At 40.0% G+C, this 22,652-nt stretch overlaps 1 protein-coding gene across 3 annotated transcripts in view; it reads right to left on the reverse strand.

The window, feature by feature from the left end:
• The window catches only part of STK40 (serine/threonine kinase 40), a 55,357-nt gene that overhangs the window by 27,622 nt on the left and 5,083 nt on the right, over positions 1 to 22,652 (reverse strand). For 2 of the 3 annotated variants that reach the window (XM_074217553.1, XM_074217551.1), the window contains exons 2-6: positions 6,887 to 7,006; positions 5,666 to 5,751; positions 5,190 to 5,333; positions 2,134 to 2,361; positions 1,034 to 1,086 (exon numbers count right to left, since the gene is read on the reverse strand). In XM_074217553.1, the coding sequence (XP_074073654.1) occupies positions 1,034 to 1,086; positions 2,134 to 2,361; positions 5,190 to 5,333; positions 5,666 to 5,751; positions 6,887 to 6,998 (623 nt within the window). In that variant the 5' untranslated portion in view covers positions 6,999 to 7,006. Of the gene's footprint in view, positions 1 to 1,033; positions 1,087 to 2,133; positions 2,362 to 5,189; positions 5,334 to 5,665; positions 5,752 to 6,886; positions 7,007 to 9,596; positions 9,984 to 22,652 lie in introns of those variants that run through there. The other variant, XM_074217552.1, reaches the window with a different exon arrangement.

Here is a 22,652-nt window from a genome sequence, read left to right on the forward strand (position 1 = left end):
AAATGAAAGCTGCTCAGTTAGGAGGAACCCAGAGTTCAACTTGTTCTTGCAGAGGAATTTTCTTTCCCATATTATTCCTAACAAGTGGTTCCCCCCAGACTCCTTCCTTGGGTAGCTAGGTGTCACAGTGGATAGAACACCGGCCCTGGAGTCAGGAGTACCTGAGTTCAAATATGGCCTCAGGAGCTTAATAATTACCTAGCTGTGTGGCCTCGGGCAAGCCACTTAACCCTATTGCCTTGCAAAAACCTTAAAAAAAAATGCAGCAGACTCCTTCCTTAAAGACCACCCATGAGATTCCCTTACTTTCCACTCAAATAATTGATTTTACTTTGGGGCAGTTTAGTAGAAGTTTCCCATTTTATCTGAAATCAGCCTCTGTGTAGCTGCCTTGTACTTTGGGGTCAAGGAAAACACAAGAGCTTCTTTTCAAAGCTCTCTTGAAATATCAGAAGGGCTAAAAATCATATCCTCTTTACCAAGCTAACATCTCTGGCTCATTTAACCGATATTTGTAGATGACATGGTTTCCAGTCTTATTCCCACAATGATTATTGTCCTATGGAAATAGCTTAAGGTTTGTCAATCAACAGTTTTTCTAAAATGGAGCTGTGGTCTATATAGGTTTTTTGCAAGGCAAACGGGGTTAAGTGGCTTGCCCGAGGCCACACAGCTAGGTAATTATTAAGTGTCTGAGGCGGGATTTGAGCCCAGGTACTCCTGACTCCAGGGCTGGTGCTTTATCCACTGCGCCACCTAGCCACCCCACCACTGCATATTTAAAGTCAGCCTAAGATTAAGTTGGCTCTCTTGGCTGTCATGTAACATTTTGGATTTGTATGGAGTTGAATATGACTTTCTTCTTTCCCCATTCTTTTCCACACAAACTACTGTCTACCCCCATACTGTATAAGTTTCTGAACCCAAATTGTTAGACTTGACATTTTATCTTGTTATTTGTGCTGTTGTTCATAAAATCATATAAAATTCACTTTAATCTCAAGATCAAGGAGACTGAGAAAAATTGGCTTACCTTTTGTTTAGCACCATATTGCCAAGTTTCAGATCTCTGTGCACGATATTTTTCTGAAAAACAACATACATTGAAAAGATACTGATTTTGGATTTGGGTTATTTAGACACTCACAACAAATTCAAGACTCATAAAAGCTTAGAGCCTTTAGAGGCCACTAGGGCCAAGGTATAAACTCTAAAATGTCCCCAAACAAGTTGATCACAGAGATCTGCTTGAATACTTCTAATGATAGGAACTTTGCTCACACATCAGAAATACTATCCTTTTCAGTTCTTGTTCTGTTGTGCAATCTTCAGAATCCAAGAATTCCACAACTCTGTTAACTCATGTGGGAAGGAAACTGGATTTTGGCACTAAAAGTACTCACTAACCACCCCACCCCCCACACCCTCCCTTGCATACAGATAGTTGCCAAGAGAGAAAGACTGCCCTCCACATTGCCATTATTGATTTATTCACACCCATGACATCCAATATTGTGGATGAAATGATATTGGAAACTGATTTATAAAAGGCTATATAAGATGGATATGGACAACTCTAACTGAGAGCATAGAGAACAACCAGGGAATCAAAATCATGAATCTGTTAGAATGACACGGATCAACTTCCTTTTTATTTGCAATATAATGACAAAGCTTTCAGACTGCAATAGACACCTCTAGATTTTGCTTTTGGGGGGGCTTGCTTTTAGGTTTAAAGGATCTTGAGTCCAAGAAATCTGCATACATAGGTAACACTTTTTTTTTTTTAAGGTTTTTTTGGTAAGGCAAACAGGGTTAAGTGGCTTGCCCAGGGTCACACAGGTTATTATTAAGTGTCTGAAGCCACATTTGAACTCAAGTCATCTTGTCTCCAGGACTGGTGCTCTATTCACTGTGCTTTCTAGCTGCTCCTATTACTTCTTTCTTGAAGTTACAGAGCTATCATCACTGTTCAGATGATTGAGAAGATAGAAGCTTTAGCAGAATTCACTGTGAATATTCTGTTAAGGAAGTTAAGATATTCATCCATTCTCATCCTTTATTCAGTTCTTAAAAGATAATACACTCTATAATGTGTAAGAAAAAAAACAGTCCAGCTTGGTAGCCACTCACCTTATGCAAAGCCTCTACCACTCGGACCACATCATAGAATATAACTACTGTCTCTCTTTCACTGAGTCGTTTTTCTTTTATGACATAATGTTGGAGATTGATCAGATCTGCAGTCTTGTCACTAAAGTCATGTGCACAAAGGCAGTCCAAGACTAGACAGATACGTTTTTTCATTTTCTTGACCATCCGGGTAGATTCTGCATCCTCAACAATTTCACAAGCTCGATCCTAGGAGGAAAGGAAATATAGATAGTGGTTTTGTGACAGTCACTAGCATTGGAGGCTCCTATTTGAATTAAAGTATATAAAAGAAAGGGATGGCATTCAGAAGATTTAAAACCAAGTCTTGTACAGGGTAGCAAAAAAAGAGAGGCTAAGACATAGCAAATGCTTGTGGGATTGAAACTTATGTGACTGTAGGGTCAATCAACATTATTTAATCTTTGAGGAGCCAATAGCTGCATCCAACAAACAAGCCTAATTCCAGTGACTGGCATCATATATCTCAGAGAAGCACATTCAAACACTGCCAAATTCTACAAAGAAGTGGTCCTATTCATAAATGCAAGGACTTAATATTCCATGTTTCTCATGAGAATCAAAGAAAGCTGAACCCAGGGCCACATGCTTAAAACCAAAGCATCAGATGGTTGATAGGCTCCTGCCACTCTTCTCACCAGGTGCCTTTTTTGGGGGATGGGGATGTCTTGGGAAGAGGAGAAGGAGGCATTAATTCTCCCCATCATACCATCCTTCAACATCCAAGCCATCCTTCATTCTGCTTGCTTCTGACCCCACATCATCAGTATGTACAACCATCCCAGCTCATCACCAGGAAACATCAATCATCATGGAGACAGCTTTGGTTTTGATCTTCACACCTCAACAGTGCCCTCCAAGGCTTCTACCCCTCTGCTGAGAAAGCAGAGCAAAGACCTCCTCCCAAAGTTTCACTTTACGGAACCTTGAGAATCTCAACAACCACTTTATTTGCCCCCAACTGCTCTGCTTGGCTTGGATTCTCCCATCATCTTCATGATGTCCCCAAGTCAGGTACCCAGTGGTATAATGTACATCACCCCCAGGTAGGGACTGGCTCTATCCTTTGTTTCCCTAGAGCTTCAGAGTGACTGACTTTTAGCAGGTTCTGTGGTCTATCTAAGTAGGAGAAAAGTTAAGAGTTAAGCTCTGGGAAGTGCCTAGGATTTTAAGTACACTGTCACAATCTAACTGAGAGGCACAACTACTTTTATGAATATCATCAAGCCTATTCAGGAACTGAGGATTTATTGACACTTTCCTTCTTTAAAATTTAAGCTGAATTAAGATAAGACAGACTTTAGATCTTTCATCCTGCTCCCCCTCTCTAACACAATATGCTCTCCTACCCAGCTTGTAGTGATCTAAGGTCACTCAAGCTTCCCGAGAATCACAGAACTCCTGTTAGTAGGGACCTTAGAAGTCAGTCATTTCATAAATAAGGAAAACAAGGACCGAAGCTGAAGGGACTAGGCAGGACTGGAACTGGAAATCTAGTGATCTCTCTTCCACCCCAAGTTAACTTCTCTTCCTCAGCACCTCTGAAGCATTATCTGTACCAGACATTTGGTGCTTATCATAAAGCGCTTCTATTCTCATCTTTGTTTTTTAGGTTTTTGGCAAGGCAAATGGGGTTAGTGGCTTGCCCAAGGCCACACAGCTAGGTAATTATTAAGTGTCTGAGACTGGATTTGAACCCAGGTACTCCTGACTCCAAGGCTGGTGCTTTATCCACTATGCCACCTAGCCGCCCCTATTCTCATCTTCTTAAGCAGGTATTTTAACTTCCACAACTGAATTCTAAGATCTCTGAGGTCAGTGATCATACTTGAGATGCTATATTACCAAGTGCAGGGCCTGATTCAATACTTATTGATGGACTACCAAGGTCTCTGGTCTTTGAAAATAATGTGTACAAAAAATGATTAAATCACAAATACTTTTTTTAAATAGGACTCTGATCTTCTGGTGTAAGCTGTTATGAAAGTTAAACTACTCTTAGTATACGTTAGATAAGAAAAACTTTTGAATTACCCATTACTGCTCTGGGTTACCTCCCAGAGTCTCTGAAGGCAAATCTAAACACAAAAACATTAAGGAGACAACTACTGTTCATTCCTCTAGACTAAACTGATGAGGAACAAAGCTCCAGCTATGCCTGATTACATATCAGGAGAGTATTGGGAATGGGATCATTTTTGTAACCACTGTTTTTTGTCCTCAGCTATTGATTTCATATGAACTCTCAAAATAATCAGTCCTTTTCAGGACAGGTAGGAGAATGTGCCCAGTCAGGACAGAAAATATATTTCTTTCCTAAGAACAGTTTTTTATTTTAAAGATGTTAGAGCCCCTTTAAGGACACAAATTTTAATGATCGTGTTTACAAAAGGATTCCTAACTAGTCAACCTGAGTGATTTACTTTCTGCCTGGGGAACCCAACAAATGACTAAAGGGACATCTATACATTGGGAAAGAATCCACTTACAGTCATTTTGAGGTGATATAGAAGTCCTCTAGCTTCTTATTTTATTATTTTTCTTACATTTCTCAAGAAGTCAAGACTGTGGAAAACAGAGCACAAATCTATTCCAAAAGTCTTTGTGTCTTTAAGAGACTTCCTGGTTTTTCCCTTTTGTTCAGAAAAGCTGCTTTTCAAAGAAATCACAACCATTTAAAATGTATACAGTTTATGTTCTGACTAGAGTTGATCATCATGACAAAGACCACTGGGTCAGTAAGTAAACAATGTCCTCTGAATAACCTCCTCAGCTCCTAAGGAAGCCTTGATTCACTAGGGTGGTTCTGCAGAGGAAATATCATGGTGAGGAATGGCTCTCTGGGGAGGGGTATGAGATATAGAGAAAAAAATTAAGTGATGTAAAAACAAAAGAGAGCAATAAAAAAATTCTTTTAAAAAATTAACATGACAAGTCATTGGAAAGTAGAATGCCGATTCAGATCCAAGAAGTGGCAGGAGGCTTGCAGAGCCAGCCACCCCCATTTCTCCCTTTACCTGGAAGAGCCCGTGGTGGTGAACTACGCCATCCTGAGTGTGGAGAAGGGAAAGCAGAGAATACTCCGTATGTAACAGCATCTTGCCTTGCCTTTCCTCTTGGGTTTCTAGTCCTTGTTCCCCTCTTTCTTCGAGGGTCAGAATCTTGAGGGAAAAGGAAAAGAAAGACTATCTGGTGTTTGTTAAACAAAATGCCTGGTAGGACTAAATTGAAATACTGGAGAGGTTTTATTTCTTATTGTCAAGGAAGACTGAACAGGCTTTTCACATGTGACTGCTCTTTAATTTTATGTACATATAAATCCATCTAAACCACGAGTTGTAGAGAGTGACAGAATGTGTGAACCTAATTGCTTCAAGGTAAAAATGTAGTCACACTCCTCATTTGAAAGCAGCACTGTGTGAAGTTACTGAGGGTACACAATTCTTTCAAGAAAGCAGAAGCTGGAAGTGTTAAGGCCTTCTCTTCCACCTACCTTTAGCTGATAGAAGTCATCTGTCCCATCTTTCCTTGCCAAACACTGGACAATGCTGGGTACTGGTGAGTTACCTAATCGAGGACCTGATGACACAGAGGAGAATAAATTTGTTGGCATTTAAGGGGTCAGGGATAGCACAGTGTGATGTCATCAAGATCAGGAGATCCCACCCCTAGGACTACAGGGGCATCCACCTCCATGTCCACCAGTCCATCTTTGCCAAGTACTTGCAACTCAATCCCATTCTCTTACTTAGATAGGCCTAAAGGTCTACATCAGGCAGTCTTTCCTACTAACTGTATTATTCCTAAAAACAATTAATCTGATGCATTTTAAAGTCTTCTGGAACCAATATCATGTCTGCAAAAAGAAGTTCTTACATCCAGACGGCTGAGCTTGCAGCATTCTTTCTCTGGATTGTGGACGGAGATCCCTATTTCAAGTAGGGGAGGGACTAGATGATCCCCTTCTAGTTCCAAGATTTTGTGACTCATTGTTCTTGTACCAGTGACAAATCCACATGCCCTAGGGTGTTGCCATGCAATCTAGCACACACCTAATCTCTGCCCCTCCATGTGAGGGCAGAGTTTCCAAAGACCTGCTTGCCTAATTCAGCTAGCTCCTGTCTACAGGCAATCTGGGCTTCTGGGGTCAGTGTTTATAGCACATGGAGGTGGATAATAAACATTTATTAATAGGACAGCCAACATTTACTTAGGTGGCTCAGGATAATCACAGCATGGCAAACCCCAGAACATAAAACCCAGCCAGTCAGCCCACCCCCATTTCTTATTCATAAACTGTTAGCCAGATTTTATAGGCACTTGGGAGTTACCTCAATGCTTTTCTAGAATTAATCATGCACTATTCAAGCATCACTCCATGGCAATCGTGGGGGTCTCCCAGAAGGGATCTAAAGCAGTATTTTTAGGGAAAAGAGAAAGCCCTCTTCAAAGGAAAGACAGTCCCAGTCAGCAAAGACATCTATCCTTTCCTACACTAATATCTGCTAACCTAATACTTCACAATTCCCTTGAGAATCTGAATAAAAAAAAAAACTAAACCACTTTGAGTTGATTAGAGGAGCCCTGATCATTAGGTGACTGAAGCTCAAGGTCTGAACAGAAGCTCATCTTGCAACACTGCTGCTCTCCTGTCACTTCATTTGGGCAGCACATGGAACAGGCTGTGAGCTGCCTGCTCCAGACGGACTCTTACCTAGCACAAAGGGCCCAGCTCTCTTTGCGTTACTCCCAGAAATGCCGCTTCCCAGAGCCTTCGCCCGAGCAGACGTTTCCCCGGCTCCTCTGTCGGATGCTCTCCGCTTCATCCTCAGCTCTGCGGGAGAAAGAAAGAGATCCCCTCACAGTGACTAAGTTGGCTCATTCCCCAGCCTTGGGGAGAGCACAAGCCTGACTTGGCACAGCCTCAGGAAGCCACCTCCTCTTCCTCTTGTCTAGAGGCGGTTCTCACTGACAAAAAGCAAAGGCTCAGTGGATTACTGGATTATTAGGGGCTAAGTCAGGAGGGAACACTGGTCACAGAAGTAGGAAAAGCAGCATCTACGGAAGGGGTTTGACGTGCAATGAAGATATAATTGCTGCAGATGCTGAAGGCAGCATGAATCTGGGTCTGCGAGTCAGAAGACTCAGGGCCAACATTTACAAGCGGTGGGTTGCTCACGAGTCCAAGTTTCTCTTGTAAAATGGGGATAGAACTTTTGTACTCTTTACCCTACAGGGAGGTAAGGACCATATAAATTGCAAAACTTGAGCTCTGATGATGATGATTATTATTAATAGCAGGAGCAATTTTGGTTTACAAATATGGGCCCTGTTTCAAAAAGACAAAGCCAGTGCCCACAGTACTTGAACCAAGGAACTTCAAATACTGAAGACTTCTCTTATTATATAATAGACTCGACAGGTCTACATCTGGTAGATTTTGGTGATATTCATAAAAGGCCTCATTTAAAAGAGAACTCAGCATTTTAAAGATAAATCTACTTTACCAAAACCATAACATAGAAAAGTTCAAAGTATAACTTAAAAATTAAAATTATGGGTAGAGCAAAACTGAGAGACTTAAGTCTGAATCCTCATCTCAGTTCTTTCAGTTGCTTAGGGAATCATTTCTGTTCTTGGGCAAAATTAAAATGAAGAGAAGTTCCTTGAATCCTGGAAACCACCAATCTACTGAAATAGGGGCAGCTAGATGGCGCTAGGGGGCAGCTGGGTGGTGTAATGGATTACAGCCAGGGACACTCAAATCCACTCTCAGAAAGGAGGCTGTGATCCTGGAGGAAGTCCTTAACCTCTTTTTACCTCAGTGTCCTCACCTGTAAAATGAGGATAATAGTAGCACCTACTTCCCAGCATCCTCTCCAAATAAAAAAGTCAGCAATAGACTGCATGACATATAGGGAAAAATACTAGCCCAGGAGACTGGTTCCAAACATGACACTGTACAGGTCACCTCGTTTCTCTGGGGCCAAGTTTTTCACCTACAAATTGAGGGAGGGAGGGGGTGTCTAGTTCTAAGATTATTTCCACTTGGAAAATGCTGTGGAGAAATCAAACTTATTTTCCACATGCCAAAGACAACACTTAGACCAAGGTCCTGGCTGCTAGCTAGAACTCCCTGGACACATACACCACAGGCAAGATGGGTACCCCCTTCCCCCACCATGGGGAAGAGAAATAGTCAGGATACCATTTTAAAGTCATTTTGCAATCCCCTGCCTGAGACACAGGCACTAGTCAGATTTATTTGAATACCTTGATGGGTGGGCGCACTAGGCTCAAAAATAGGATTACTCTTCTCCTTGGAGACTCCCACAGAGGCCCTGGTACATCTGTGCAAATGCTGCCTTTATACAAAACACTGTCTAGACAACAGTTTGATGAAAGCTGTTTCAACAGAGATGAGTGGGAACAGCTCCACCACGCCGCCGCACACTGTACCTTTACCACCCCCACCTCATCCGAGGCCACTGGGCTTCAAGTAGTGATACAAATCAGAAACTTTATAAGTCTAGGCAGCAAGAAGGAAGATGACAGAGAAAAACCAAGGTGCCAGCATGGGGCTGAGGGGCAACACAGAGTCTCCTTTTCTCATTATTTTAGGCAAAGTCAGGCATCCTAGAGAGACTGAATGCAAACTAGGGCCTAATGCAAGGCTGAGGGGGACACTCAAAGCCTCCCAAGTTCAGCACCAGCTGCAATCTATGTGTACAAAGTGAGTCTTGGGAAAAGTCTTTTGAGATGGACAAGAATTTAAGGCTGTTGTATACTGGATTCTAACCTTTGACATTCACATGTAGGGATTGCATCATCACTTCAGCAGTGTAGAAATATGGTCACAAGGGACAGTCTATCACTGGTGGGAGCACATGACTCCCAACTCTGCCACTGAACAACAGGGCACAGAGATTTCTGTGGGCAACAGCAGGGGCTCCAAAGATTTCTTTCAGGACTAACAGAGTCCCTTGCAAGGCAATGACAGCCCAGGGGGAGAGAGAAAAGAGACACACACACACACACACACACACACACACAGAAAGAGAGAGAGAGGAAGGTGAGGAGATAGAAGAGAAAGAAGAGACACAGAGGGGAGAGAGGGGAGGGAGGGAGGGAGAGAGGGGGAGAGAGAGAGAGAGAGAGAGAGAGAGAGAGAGAGAGAGAGAGAGAGAGAGAAGAGAGGGGAGAGAGGGAGTGAGAGTGTGAGAGTATGAGATTGTGTGTATGTGATACCTGAGTGTCCTCAAGGCTCCTAAATAGGGAGCCTTCCCTGCCAGGGCTAGAATGAGAGAGCCAATCTAAAATTAGAGGTGGGGCTATGTCTATTGCCAGTATGCTCTGACTTGCTGCTGGTGCACAGGGATTTCAATGCTTTTTGGCTTAGAAGTAACCAGTTTGAAATGCCTCACCTCCCTCTTCTTGCTGAGTTCTTATATGGCTGCTATGAATGAACTTGACTGCTTAACGAGGCAATAATGAGAGGTGCAGAAACAGACTGGAATATAGCAACTTTTCCTTTTGGGGGATGTAGCAGTCACCCCTATCTCTTAACACTGAGTTAATCCAAATGTATTCAGGAGATGACACCTTTGAGAAAAAAGTTAACAGAGGTCAGCACAGGAATCTCTTAGGGTGATGGCTGCACCATTCTGACATCAATAAAACATTTAAAACAGTACAGAGAAAAAAGTTCAGAAATGGATACCACACAGGATGTTATTCCTTTGTTAAAATTAACATTAGGGGGCAGCTAGGTGGCGCAGTGGATAGAGCACTGGCCTTGGAGTCAGGAGTACCGAGTTCAAATCCGACCTCTGACACTAAATCATTACCTAGCTGTGTGGCCTTGGGCAGGCCACTTAACCCCATTGCCTTGCAAAACAACAACAACAACAACAACAACAACCACAACAAAAAACTAAAATTAACATTAAAATTTATAAGCAACTTGGGCAAGCCACTTAACCCCAATGCCTTTCGAAAAACCTAAAATTTATAAGCAACAGAAGTTCACAATTTTACATACCATTCTCTTTCCTGTTCTTTATATACGGAAACATTTGTGTTAGCTGGAAAGTGTTATATTCATGATAAAAAAAATTAAGAAAAAAGCATTACTCTAATCATGTAGGTGGTGGCATCACTCTAGATCACTGAGTCCTTAATCTGGGGACAGCCACAATAGGATGGGGAAAAAAAAATTACACCTTTATTTCAATATAATCGGTTTCCTTTGTAATCCTCAGTATTTTATGCATATAAATATTATTCAGAGAAGGGGCCCAAAGGATTCACCAGACTGCTAGAGGGTAAAGTTAATTTGAATACAGCTGGGCCATGCTTCGGTTCTCCAGCCAAAATAGACAATGCTGCTAGCAGCATGGGGGGGGGGGGGTGATCCTTCTCAGATGCTACTATCACCACAGGCCCAAGTTTTTGCTTCTGCATCATACAGGGTCCAGGATTAAAGTTGTGACTCTTACTCAAACTCCTGGACTCAATTTAGTCAAGGACAAAAAAGGCAGAAGGCTCTTGTGTTGTAATGACATATGCTGACTGTACTCCCTTGGCATGTGACTCAGTCTCTCCTTATCCTCCCCAACTCTCAATCCGAAAGTCAACAAGGTTCCCTCCCAGTTATTCCATAACCCTTGGAGAACACTTCTAATGTGACTGACTGGTAGCTAGCTCCTCGAGAGGTCAAGCCAGGGAAGATTCTCTGGTTAGCAGTCACCTTATACAAGGCCTGATCCAACCTCAGAGGTGCTGCCATATAATCTGGCAACACTGCAGGCAAAATTAAGGGAAGCCAGAAAGTTGAATGTAGAGTTCTTGGGAGTTACACATGTGCACAGCCCAAAAATCAGTCCTTTTTCCCCGAGGGACTCTGGTGGGACAATTTGTCATCAGTTATATAATTCCAGCTCAGAAAAAGAGAATAGCTGACCTAGAGTAGGCTCAGTCCAGTTGCTTTACTGGCAGCACAACACACTCTATTACCTGACCTTCAAGGAGAGGCTAGAACTCTTCCTAGAAAGGATTTTTCCAAGGAAAGTACATTCTTTGTCTTTAGCATTGTCTGGCAGGTTGTTAAAAGGCAGGGGACTTAAACCAGGCACCTGGGAATGAGTAACAAGCTCTGGATTTATTAAGGGTTCACTGTTACAGTTGGTCTGTTTGGATGTGGAGGGAACTGGTAGGGAGGAAATACAAAGGAAGTAGAAGACACTGTCCCTGTGCTTCAGGAGCTTACAATCTACTTGATGAGAGATGAAAGACTTAGATAATATATGAAAATATATCAAATACAAGATTATGTGAAATAGGCTGACCAACACCACCAGTCTCTCTCTCCCCTCTCCAATTTGACCTTCATTGAGTCAGCAAATTAGTCTTCTGAATACACAGAACTGACCATTATGGCTTCCCTTCTCAAAAACTTTCACAAGTTCTTTATAGTCTCTATAGGATAAAATGACAACTTCCCAACCTAGCTTTTTTTAAAAATTTCTGTAAGACAATGGGGTTAAATGTTTGCCCAAGGTCACTCAGCTAGGTAATTATAAAGTGTCAGGCTGAATTTAAACTCAGGTCCCCCTGACTCTAGGGCTGGTGCCTTATCCACTGGGTCACCTAGCTGCCCTTCCCCAACACAGTATTTAAAGTCCTACATAATCTAGCTCAAATGCATGTTTAACCCTATTTCATACTATTCTCCTTTTTTGTACTTTATGTTCCAGCGAAAGGAAACAAGGCTGCTCTTTATTCTTATCCTTCTATCTCCCTGCATTCATGCTCAGAAAACACTCCATCCACAAGTCTTGCTGTTGAAATGCTCTTTCTCCAAGATTCCAATCCAACTACCTCCTAAATGAAATCTCCCTGGGTCCTGAGGAAGAGGCATCGTCTCTTGCCATAGCTTCCCCAGGAGAGAGCAGCAGCCTTCCTTTCTCCAGCTCAGGAATTCTCTTGTAGGAGGATTAATAGGATGGCAGAAACAGAATGTCCTGATTAGACAGTGGGGATGAACACAAATGGCAGATTTCCAGAAAGATTTCCTTTAAGACCTAGCCCCTCCACTTCACCAAGCCTTAGAGCTAGATACAGATTCATGATATATTTCCATGACTTTGAAAACTTCCTAGCAGAGGATGAATGAATCAGGAACAAAGGGTAAGTTGTGAGCGTAGTATCAAATCTGAATAGGAGGAAGACGGATAGAATCCTGGACAGATTTTAATTTGGAGGTTTCGGGGTTTGTGATTTGGGTAAAAGGCCATTTACAAAAGGTTGCCCTGAATTTACAGGTTCATACCTCCCATGACCCTTCAGTCTGGTACAGAGGGTTTGAAAGCTGGCTAAGGGTTTTTTAGCTTAGCAGGGTAGCGTGTGACCCATAGTGAGAACAGATGTGGGGAGAGTGGTAGGTGGCAAACATCCTGGGTGGTGACCGCAGCTGACAAAAGAAGGGTCTATATGCTAGTAAGGAGTGGGAAGGGGACAAGAATACATTTAGAAATGAATGTGACTTAAAAGATGTCAATAAAAATAAGATACCATGGGGGGAGGGGCGGGGAGAGAGAGAGAGAGAGAGAGAGAGAGAGAGAGAGAGAGAGAGGGAGATTGTTCAATACCATTCTAGTTCCTAGAAAAATGCCTTAGCTACTGTGCTAAAGACAAAAATGCAGATTACTGCTACCTCAAAAAGGGTGGCACACTGGATAGACCCAGGACTAGACTTTGAGGGTGGATAATTTGGATTTAGATTTGGTCCCTAAGGATGCCTATCAATTGGGAAATGGCTAAACAAGCCATGGTATAAGAACATAATGAAATATTACTGTGCAATAAGATATGATGAATAGGAAAAATTCAGAAAAACCTGGAAAAATTTCTACCAACAGAAGCAAAATGAAATGAGCAGAACTAGGAAAAACAATATACATTGTATCAACCACACTATTTACTGATTAGCTGTGAATGACCCAGTTCTTTTTAGCAACACAATGGTCCAAGACAAATACAAAAGACTCATTAAGAAAAATGCTATTCACAGCCACATAAAGAACTGATGAAGGCTTTCCTGAATGCAGAAGAAGCATATTGTTTCAATTACTTTATTCTTTCTCATGGCTATTTTTTTTCTTTGGCTTCTTCAACAACTGAAACTAATATGGAAATGTCTTACATGATAGTACATGTATAAATTATATCAACTGCCTACCATTTTCAGAAGGGGGAAGGGAAGGGAGAAAAAAGTGGAACTCAAAATCTTGTAAAAATGAATGCTTAAATTTTCCCAATATATAAATGAGAAAAAATAAAATATCAGAAACATAAACTGGCACTTGAAACTTACTAAATAATAACCCTAGGGAATTCACTAAATCTCACTGAGCATAAGTTACTCAACTGTAAAATGGGATACTACCACCTGTTATAAGCCTCAGAAGGTCGTTGTAATGCTCAAATGAAAAGTGTAAGTTACTTTGTTAAGTACCTTGCAAATTCTAAAGTGCTATGTGAATGTCAATTTTTATTAAGTGAAGCTGATTAAACCCAAGGAAAAAAATCCCTGAAGCAATCACAAAGCAATCACAAATCACTTACATCCTGAAATTCTCTGGGAAGTCAGTACTATTCCAAGAGAAAATCCTTACAGACTAGCCTCCAACTTGGCTAAGTACAATTTTTCAGGACCCTCATCAAGAGAAGACACTATTAGATCAGGTTAATAATAATCAGTTGGCCTTATAAAGTAGCCACTTCAGAATTAGATCTCTTTGCTTAAGATAGTTTTCTGCAATGAGTTTTTAGTTTGTTTCAGTCAAGGTTAGATATTCATTTTCAAAGATTGTAACATAATACATGGATGTGCTGACATTTTTATTTTTCAAGAAATATATTCACTTTGTTCATCTGAAAGAGTGCAAAAGATTTATAACTCTAACCTGTCATGAAATTACACATTTGCATCATTTTATTTGATTTTAATTAATTAATTTTTTAAAGGATTTTTGGCAATAGGGTTAAGTGGTTTGCCCAAGGCCACACAGCTAGGTAATTATTAAGTGTCTGAGGCCAGATTTGAACTCAGGTACTCCTGACTCCAAGGCCCATGCTCTATCCACTGTGCCACCTAATCACCCACATTTGCACCATTTTATAAAGAACATTTCATTCAGTCTAGGTAAGAACTACACATTTCTTTAACTAACTCCTTTAACCTGATTATTAACTCTAGATCTTATTGCTTGAAAAGCCTGAGACAAGTACAACCTCCCTGAAACTTAACTTTCACAGCTACATCATGGGGGAGAATACCTGCATCAGAAACAAAGGAAGTGACTCACAAGTGGGAAATGGACAGGACAGTCAGAAATAGAACCCAGGAGTCCTGCCTGTTTCCTCCTATAAGCAATGGACAATATTTTCCTTGCTTTTTAGCAAAAGTACAAAGTGCTTTGCAGAATTTTCTTCTGGTCCAAATGTTTTTGAGCTCATGTATAGAAAGACTTTATTCCAGCTCCTCAAAAAGAAAAGTGGCTATGAATTAGAATAGCAAAAATGATGCAGAGGAGAATTTTAACTAGACTTCTCTCCATACAAATTTTAAAAATCATATTATTGATGTCAGTTTTTTAAGTACCTTATTATTTTAAAAACTTAAAAAAAAGGAAAGGTTCCATTGATCACTATGCTTTGTAGTGTTTTTAATAGGAATGGATGTTAAATTTTGTCAGACTTATTCTACATCTATTGATAAAATTTTATGATTTTTGTTTTTGTTGTTGATATGGTCAACATAATAGTTTTCTTAACACTGAATCATTATTGCATTTAAAATTTCTGCATTGATATTTACTAAGAAAATTGGACTTTAGTTTTCTTTCTCTGTTTTTGCTCTGCCTAGTTGAGGGATCAAAACCATATTGTGTCATAAATTTATTTATGACATTTAATTTAAGGCAGCGGGGTTAACTGACTTGCCCAAGGTCACACAGCCAGGTAATTAAGTAACTTAGGTCACATTTGAACTCGGACCAGTGCTCTATCCACTGTGCCACCTAACTGCCCCCATAAAAGGAATTTGATAAGACTCCTCCTTCTTGACCCATTTTTTGAAATAGTTTACATAGAATTGAGATTTACTGTGCCTTAAATATTTGGTAAAATTCATTTGTAAATTCATTGGGTTCTGGGAATTTTTCTTAGCTCATTAACATCTTGGTCAATTTCTTTTTTTTTTAGGTTTTTTTGCAAGGCAAATGGGGTTAAGTTAAAGTTTAAGTTACTCAACTGTAAAATGGGATACTACCTACCACCTGTTATAAGCCTCAGAAGGTTGTTGTAATACTCAAATGAAAATCTATGTTAAGTACTTTGCAAATTCTTTAAACAATGTGATTATGTCACTCCTGCAAGCCTCAACATCTATGCTCATTGGGGAACAACACAAAGATAGTGAAACAGAGAAAAAGGAGAATATCTCCAAAGAGATGATTCTGGGAACAGTCATTAAATGGGGCAGAAAACCAAGACTCTCTATACATTAGGCTGAGCTATTTGTTCTGCTCTTTACCAAATGGCTTTACTAGTAGGTGTTTGGGGTTTTATCAAATCAGTCATCAGGGAAGCTAGGTGGAAGAGTGAATGGAGCATGGGTTCTGGAGTCAGGAGGACTTAAGTTCAAATCTCAGACACTTAATAATTACCTAGCTGTGTGATTTTGGGCAAATCACTTAAAACTCCATTGTCTTGCAACCCCTAAAAAAAAATCTAACAAAAAAAAGTCATCAAAAGATCTGAGTAAGACATTCTTCCAGTGCAAGACAACTTAAGACGACATAAATCATTAATACTTTTATATTAAAACCTAGAAGAGCTAGAAAAAGAAATTTCATTTAAAATAGTTGCAGACAACATAAAATACTTGGGAGTCTATCTGTTAAAATAAACCCAGGTACCACATGAACACAATTACAATACACTTTTTACACAAATTAAGATAGATCTCAACAACTGGTTGTTGTGGTTAGGCTAAGCCAATGAAACTGATAATTCTGCTAAAGTTAATTTACTTATTCAGTTTCATGCCAATCAAACTACCAAAGACTATTTTATATAAGCCAGAAAAAAATAATAAAGTTCATCTGGAAAAAAGGAAGTCAAAAATATTGGGGGATCAATGAAAACAATGGGAAGGAAAGTGGCCTACCAGTACCAGATTTCAAAATATATTACAAAAGTGGTAATCATCAAAACAATCTAGTATGGGGTAAGAAACAAAGTGGTGAATCAATGGAATATATTAGTTAACACAATAAACATTTGTAAAGGACCATAGTAGTCTGGTGTTGATAAACCCAAAGATCCAAGCTTTTGGGATAAGAACTCACCGTCTGACAAAAATTGCTGGGCAAACTGGAAAGCAGTTTGACAAATGTTTAAATGACTCAGACATAAAGGGTGATATCATAAGTAAATTAGGGGAGGATGAGAAAATTTACCTGTCAGATCTATGGATAACAGAAGATTTTATGACAAAATAAGAGACAGAAGGATCACAGAAACAAAATAGATACTTTTGATTGCAAGAAATTGAAAAGCTTTTGCACAACAAAACTTAGGCAGTCAAAATTAGAAGGAAAACAAGAAACTGGGAAAAAATTTTCACAGCAAATTTCTCTGGTAAAGGTCTCACTCCTCAAATACATAGAAAATGGAGTCAAATTCATAACAAATAAGTTATTCTCTAGTTAATAAATGGTCAAAAGATATGAATAGGTAGTTTCCAGAGGGAGAAAACGAAGCTAAAATAGTCACATGAAAAAAAATGCTCCAAATAAGATTAAGAGAAGTGCAAATAAAAACAATTCTAAAGTACAATCTATGAGATTGACTAAAATGACAGAAAAGGAAAATGACAAAATGCTAGAATGATTGTAAAAAAAACTGAGACATTAATGGTAGAGTTGAAAATTAGTTCAACCATTCTGGAGAACAATTTGGAACTCTGCCAAAGGACTATAAAACTGTGTATACTCCTTGACCCAAAAATTGTAACCCAAAAAAGACTGAAGAGAAGGGAAAATATTTATAGCAGCTCTTTTTGTGGTGGCAAAGAATTAAGAGATTGAGAATATTCTCAACAATTGGGAATCCAACTGAACAAGTTGTGGTATATGATTGTGAAAGAATACTATCATATATGCAGAGGCAATTTATAGATGGGGAAATCAAATCGATCCATAGTCATATGAAAAATTGCTCTAAATCATTACCGATTAGAGAAATGCAAATTAAAGCATCTCTGAGGTACCATCTCACACCTCTCAGACTGGCCAATATGAGCAGAAAAGACAATGATCAATGCTGGAAGGGATGTGGGGAATCTGGGACACTAATGCATTGTTGGTGGAGTTGTGAACTCATCCAACTTTTCTGGAGAACAATTTGAAATTATGCGCAAAGAGCAATAAAAATGTGCATACCCTTTGATCCAGCAATACCACTACTGGGTCTATACCCTGAAGAGATGATGAAAAAGGGTAAAAACATCACTCGTACAAAAACATTCAAAGTAGCCCTGTTTGTGGTGGCAAAGAATTAGAAACTGAGTGCATTTCCATCAACTGGGGAATGACTGAACAAATTGTGGTTTATGTATGTTATGGAACACTATTGTTCTATTAGAAACCAGGAGGGATGGGAATTCAGGGAAGCTTGGAAGAATTTGCACGAACTGATGCTCAGCGAGATGAGAACCAGAAGAATGTTGTATACCCTAACAGCAATATGGGAGTGATGACCAATCTTGATGGACTTGCTCATTTCATCAGTCAGAGACAATTTGGGGCTATCTGCAATGGAGAATACCATCTGAATCCAAAGAGGAAATTGTGGAGTTTGAACAAAGACCAAAGACTATTACCTTTAATTTTTTTTAAAAAAAAAAGGTATCCTTTTATGTAATTTTACTATCTCATATATTTTATTTTTTCCTTAAGGATATGATTTCTCTCTCAAAACATTCAATTTTGATCAATGTACAGCATGGAAACAATGCAAAGATTATCAGACTGCCCTCCTTGGGTGGGGGGGAGGGAAGAGAGAGTGGAGGGAAATTAAAAAATTCAAAAAAATTTTATATATTATATATATTACTATCACACTCTAGGAAATGATAAGCAGGATGACTTCAGGAAAAAATCTTGGAAGGCCTATATGAACTTATGCAAAGTGAAGTGAGCAGAAACAGTAAAATACTACACAGTAATAACAACATTGAAAAGATGCTCAATTGTAAGACTTAGCTACTCTGACCAAGGCAATGATCCAAGACAGTTCCAAAAGACCCATGATGAAAAGTATCTACCTCTACAGAGAGAATTGATGAACTCTGAATGCAAATTGAAGATAACTTTATTTTCGTTCTGTTTTCTTCTGCAACATGGTTAATATGGAATTATATAGTGTAAAATATTACATGTATATCTGATTTAAAGTTGTCTGAACGTGAGTTGAATTGAACACGTTTAAAAAATCAATGTTGAGTTTATTTTTTACATGTAATTGGGAAATAGTTAATGAAATAAATTGAAATGTATTTAAAAAAAAGAACCCTTTCCCCTATCACCACAATTCTTCCTCCACTCCCTCCCCCATTCTGTAATTTTGCCAAAGATGAGCCTGGTTTTTCAAAAAGCTCTCCCAAGGCAGAAGCAGATTATTTTAAAATTAACAGTCAGTCAATGAGTGTGGAACATTGCCCATATGGTTTGATGTGTTGGTTACTTTTGCTGAAATCTTTTTCTTTTTTCTTTTAAAATCTATTATAAGGGATAGTTGGGAAAGGATTAGGGGGAAGGATATATTTGGGAATGAATGTAAGGTAAAAAAGGCATCGTAATAAATTAATAATAAATGGCATATGGGGGGAAACAAGAAAGGCAAGAAGGAGAAAAAGTAGAAAGGTAGAAGAACCAAAATTTCTACTTAGATTCTTGATTCCCTCCCTCCCCCTCCTTCTTCCCCCTCCCACCCAAAAAAGAATAATTAATACATCCAGGTCAACTTCCCCAGACAGTTTTTTGGTAGCCTTTTGAATTCCCACTGCAGATCTTCAGGAAAACTTTGGAGGCAGAAGATCCGGTCATTGTCTGTGGAGGCTGGCCAAATCAATTTCTCTATGTTCTAGCTTATTCGTGAAGTGTTACAATACTTTAACTGACAACCCACCATGCCGTCTACCCACCCATTTCTCAGGTCAGGCTTTGGACAATCCATTTCCGTTTGTCCTGGAAGAGCCTAGTCCTCACACCCTGCAATCTAGTCAAAACTACTTTTTCTCTGTTCTCCCAGGCCTTTGCACTGGTGAAACCCCCATGCCTGGAATTCAATTTCTGATGTGCTGCTTCTGCTTCACAGACTGTCTCTTCCTTCAAGACATAACTCAAACCTTCTACCCTTGTTCCCAGACTTTCCTGATGTACCCCAGCCCCACTTCTAATGCCCATCTTCCCAACTTCCTTGTATTTGTTCTCTTTCTATGTATTCTGCATATGCTTAGATATGTAACTGAAGTCTCCCTAGTTGAATGTAAGTGCCTTACAAATTAGAATTGTTTCACTCTTTGTATTTATATCTTATTACATGAGATTGCTCCTTCTTTGTTATCTATATCTCTAATAAAGCCCTGGACACATTCAAAGTGCAGTTAGTGGTCACAAAACTTGTGTTGAGAACAAAGGAGAGATGCTGGATCTGCTCTCCCCAAATGCTGGAAAATAATGGAGAGAACTAGACAGGATTCCAGTCAGGAGCAGTCTGGGCTTTGTTACTGTATCTATGGCAACAACAAAAGGCTCTGAAAGCAAGCCTCAAATTCAATTCCGATTAGCTGAAGTGAAGTCATACAGTGTTCATTAGCTGTCCTTGGCAAGAAGGAATGAAACATACAATTTCACACCTTTGACAAACTGACAATATAGTTCATTTTCTGAAGTTTCAGCAGCTGTTGTACAGAGAGAGGGAAGGCTCTCTGCATCAATATTCAGGGGAGTAGAGGAAGCAAAGGCTTGCTGACCCACTTGGCAAAGCCCCTATGAAGGAGCACTTCACTACATGGCAAGGTGACCTGTAGACCATTTCACACACTTCAGCGATGTGACCTCTCCTTCCAGAAGGTGCCAGAGGTCAGACAAGGTCTACCAACCACAAATGCTGAGAGCAGCAAGGGTGCTGAGAGGCCTCTTCGGGGAAGCTATGAATTGCAACACAAGAACCCAAAGTTCCACCTGGGAAAGCTATGAATTGCAACACAAGAACCCAAAGTTCCACCTGGAACAGCACAGCACTGACAACCATTTGTTCAACTACAAACTTAAAAATCAGTGTCACAACTCTCTTGGAATACTCACAGTTTTTCTAGAAAAGAGTTCACCTCTGACTCACTAGGCAGAAACCAGTCAAATCCCAGGATTCCCCAAACTGTTTCCACTTGCCTAACTTCCGCCCAAGACCAAGGGACATTCAGGCATTGGAGATGCCAGGCTGCTAGTAGGGCTAAGCTTTCACTGAATGGTTGTAGGTACAGGTACAAGAGGATATATAGACAGGCATCAATCCCCTGCACTTTGCAAATGGCTTTAACTGCATGGCTGGGAAAGATTCAATTATGAGCAATATTATCCTTTTCTCATCTCCCAGACCAATGACAATAAAAAGTCATAAAAGTCCAACCTAAACTATGTACTCCAACCTATATAAATAATTAAATGTCACATACACATCTGTAAGGCTGCCTGAAATATTGCTTATCTTTCTGGACACTTTTCCAAGTGTCTAGGGGCTCTAGAGAAGGTCCACAGGAGAGCAACAAGGTGAACTCTAAAGCTCACCCAATCTCCCAAAAGGAGTCTAAATGTCCAAAAAAAAAAAAAAAGGCTTTGGATAGAGGGAAAGAGCCCTCTAGTTTGCAAACAGAACCTTAAAAGGTCTGATTAGGGTCAACAGACTTCACCAAAACCCAAGCCACAATGAAAAGCCTGAAAGAGGTATTTTAAGTTTAAATAAACTTGCCCAGAGGATAGAAAACTCATGAAAGAATTTTTATAGGGTGGCTAGGTGGTGCAGTGGATAGAGCACCGGCCCTGGAGTCAGGAGTACCTGAGTTCAAATCCGGTCTCAGACACTTAATAATTACCTAGCTGTGTGGCCTTGGGCAAGCCACTTAACCCCATTGCCTTGCAAAAACTTTAAAAAAAAAAAATTTTTATAGGCTGAAAACAGAAGTAGTCCAAAGGGAATCTCAGAAGTTTAGGGGATGGTCTAAACTAAAAGAGAAGCAGGACTTCCAAACCATCCTCTGATGTTTCTGTCATTCTAGGAATCCTTACATAGTATGACTGAGTGGACAGAATTGGGACTAAGAGCCGTCAGTTATACGGATTAGCTTTCTGGTGAATATAAACAAGTATTCCTAATCATTATAGAGGTCTTTTACCAAGGGATGGCTGTCCTGTGGGGGTATTGCTTCTGTAAGAGATATTCAAACAAAAGCATGCTGACTATTTCTCAAAGATGTTGTATAGAGGGTGCACACTTTAAGGAAAGGTACAGAATGAAAGAAGTCATAGAAAAAACTGCCACAACAGAAAGAAGACAAATTGCAATCAGCAGACCACTCCATTCAAATGGTAGCTCCAGGGTGGCTAGGTGGTGCAGCGAGCAGTGAATAGAGCACCAGCCTTGGAGTCAGGAGTACCTGGGTTCAAATCCGACCCCAGACACTTAATAATTACCTAGCCATGTGGCCTTGGGCAAGCCACTTAATCCCACTGCCTTGAAAAATAAAAAAAAAAAAAAAGAGTTAAACACAATTAGATACAACAAAATATTAAAAAAAAATGATAGCTCCACCATCCATGCATCTTAAGTCACAATCTCTCTCCATCTTCAAAATAAGGGAATGGGACTACATGATCCCCAAAGTCTTTTTCAAGCTCTAACATTCTAGGATTCTATAGGTTGGACTAAGAGAGTCATTGGAACGTCTCTTCCAGCTCAGTGACCTCTGAGGATCTTCAAAAACTACATCCTATAAGCAAAGAGGTCTGTCAGCTTTGACTTTCTAAGGTGAGCCAAGGCTACTAATCTGGCTTTGAAGAGCTCAATGAGGAACAGGCCACTCCATCATGAAGTTGGAGATCATTTGACCCATTCCTCTGTGGAAGCAGTTTTGAGTTTTGCTCATCACTCCTCTGTGATGTACCAAATTGAGACAGAAAGACAGATGGATGGACAGACAGACAAACAATAGTCATCAAACACTTTATCTGTTTCAGGTCCTGTGGTAAGTACTGGGGACAAAAACATGAGCATGTTAAAGTGTACCTGGCTTCAAGGATATCATATATGAAGGAAGGAAGATGACACCTAAAGAGTTGTGATCTTTTCAAGCA

This window comes from Macrotis lagotis, chromosome 1 (assembly GCF_037893015.1).
Source record: "Macrotis lagotis isolate mMagLag1 chromosome 1, bilby.v1.9.chrom.fasta, whole genome shotgun sequence".
In the NCBI taxonomy this organism is placed as follows: domain Eukaryota; kingdom Metazoa; phylum Chordata; class Mammalia; order Peramelemorphia; family Peramelidae; genus Macrotis; species Macrotis lagotis.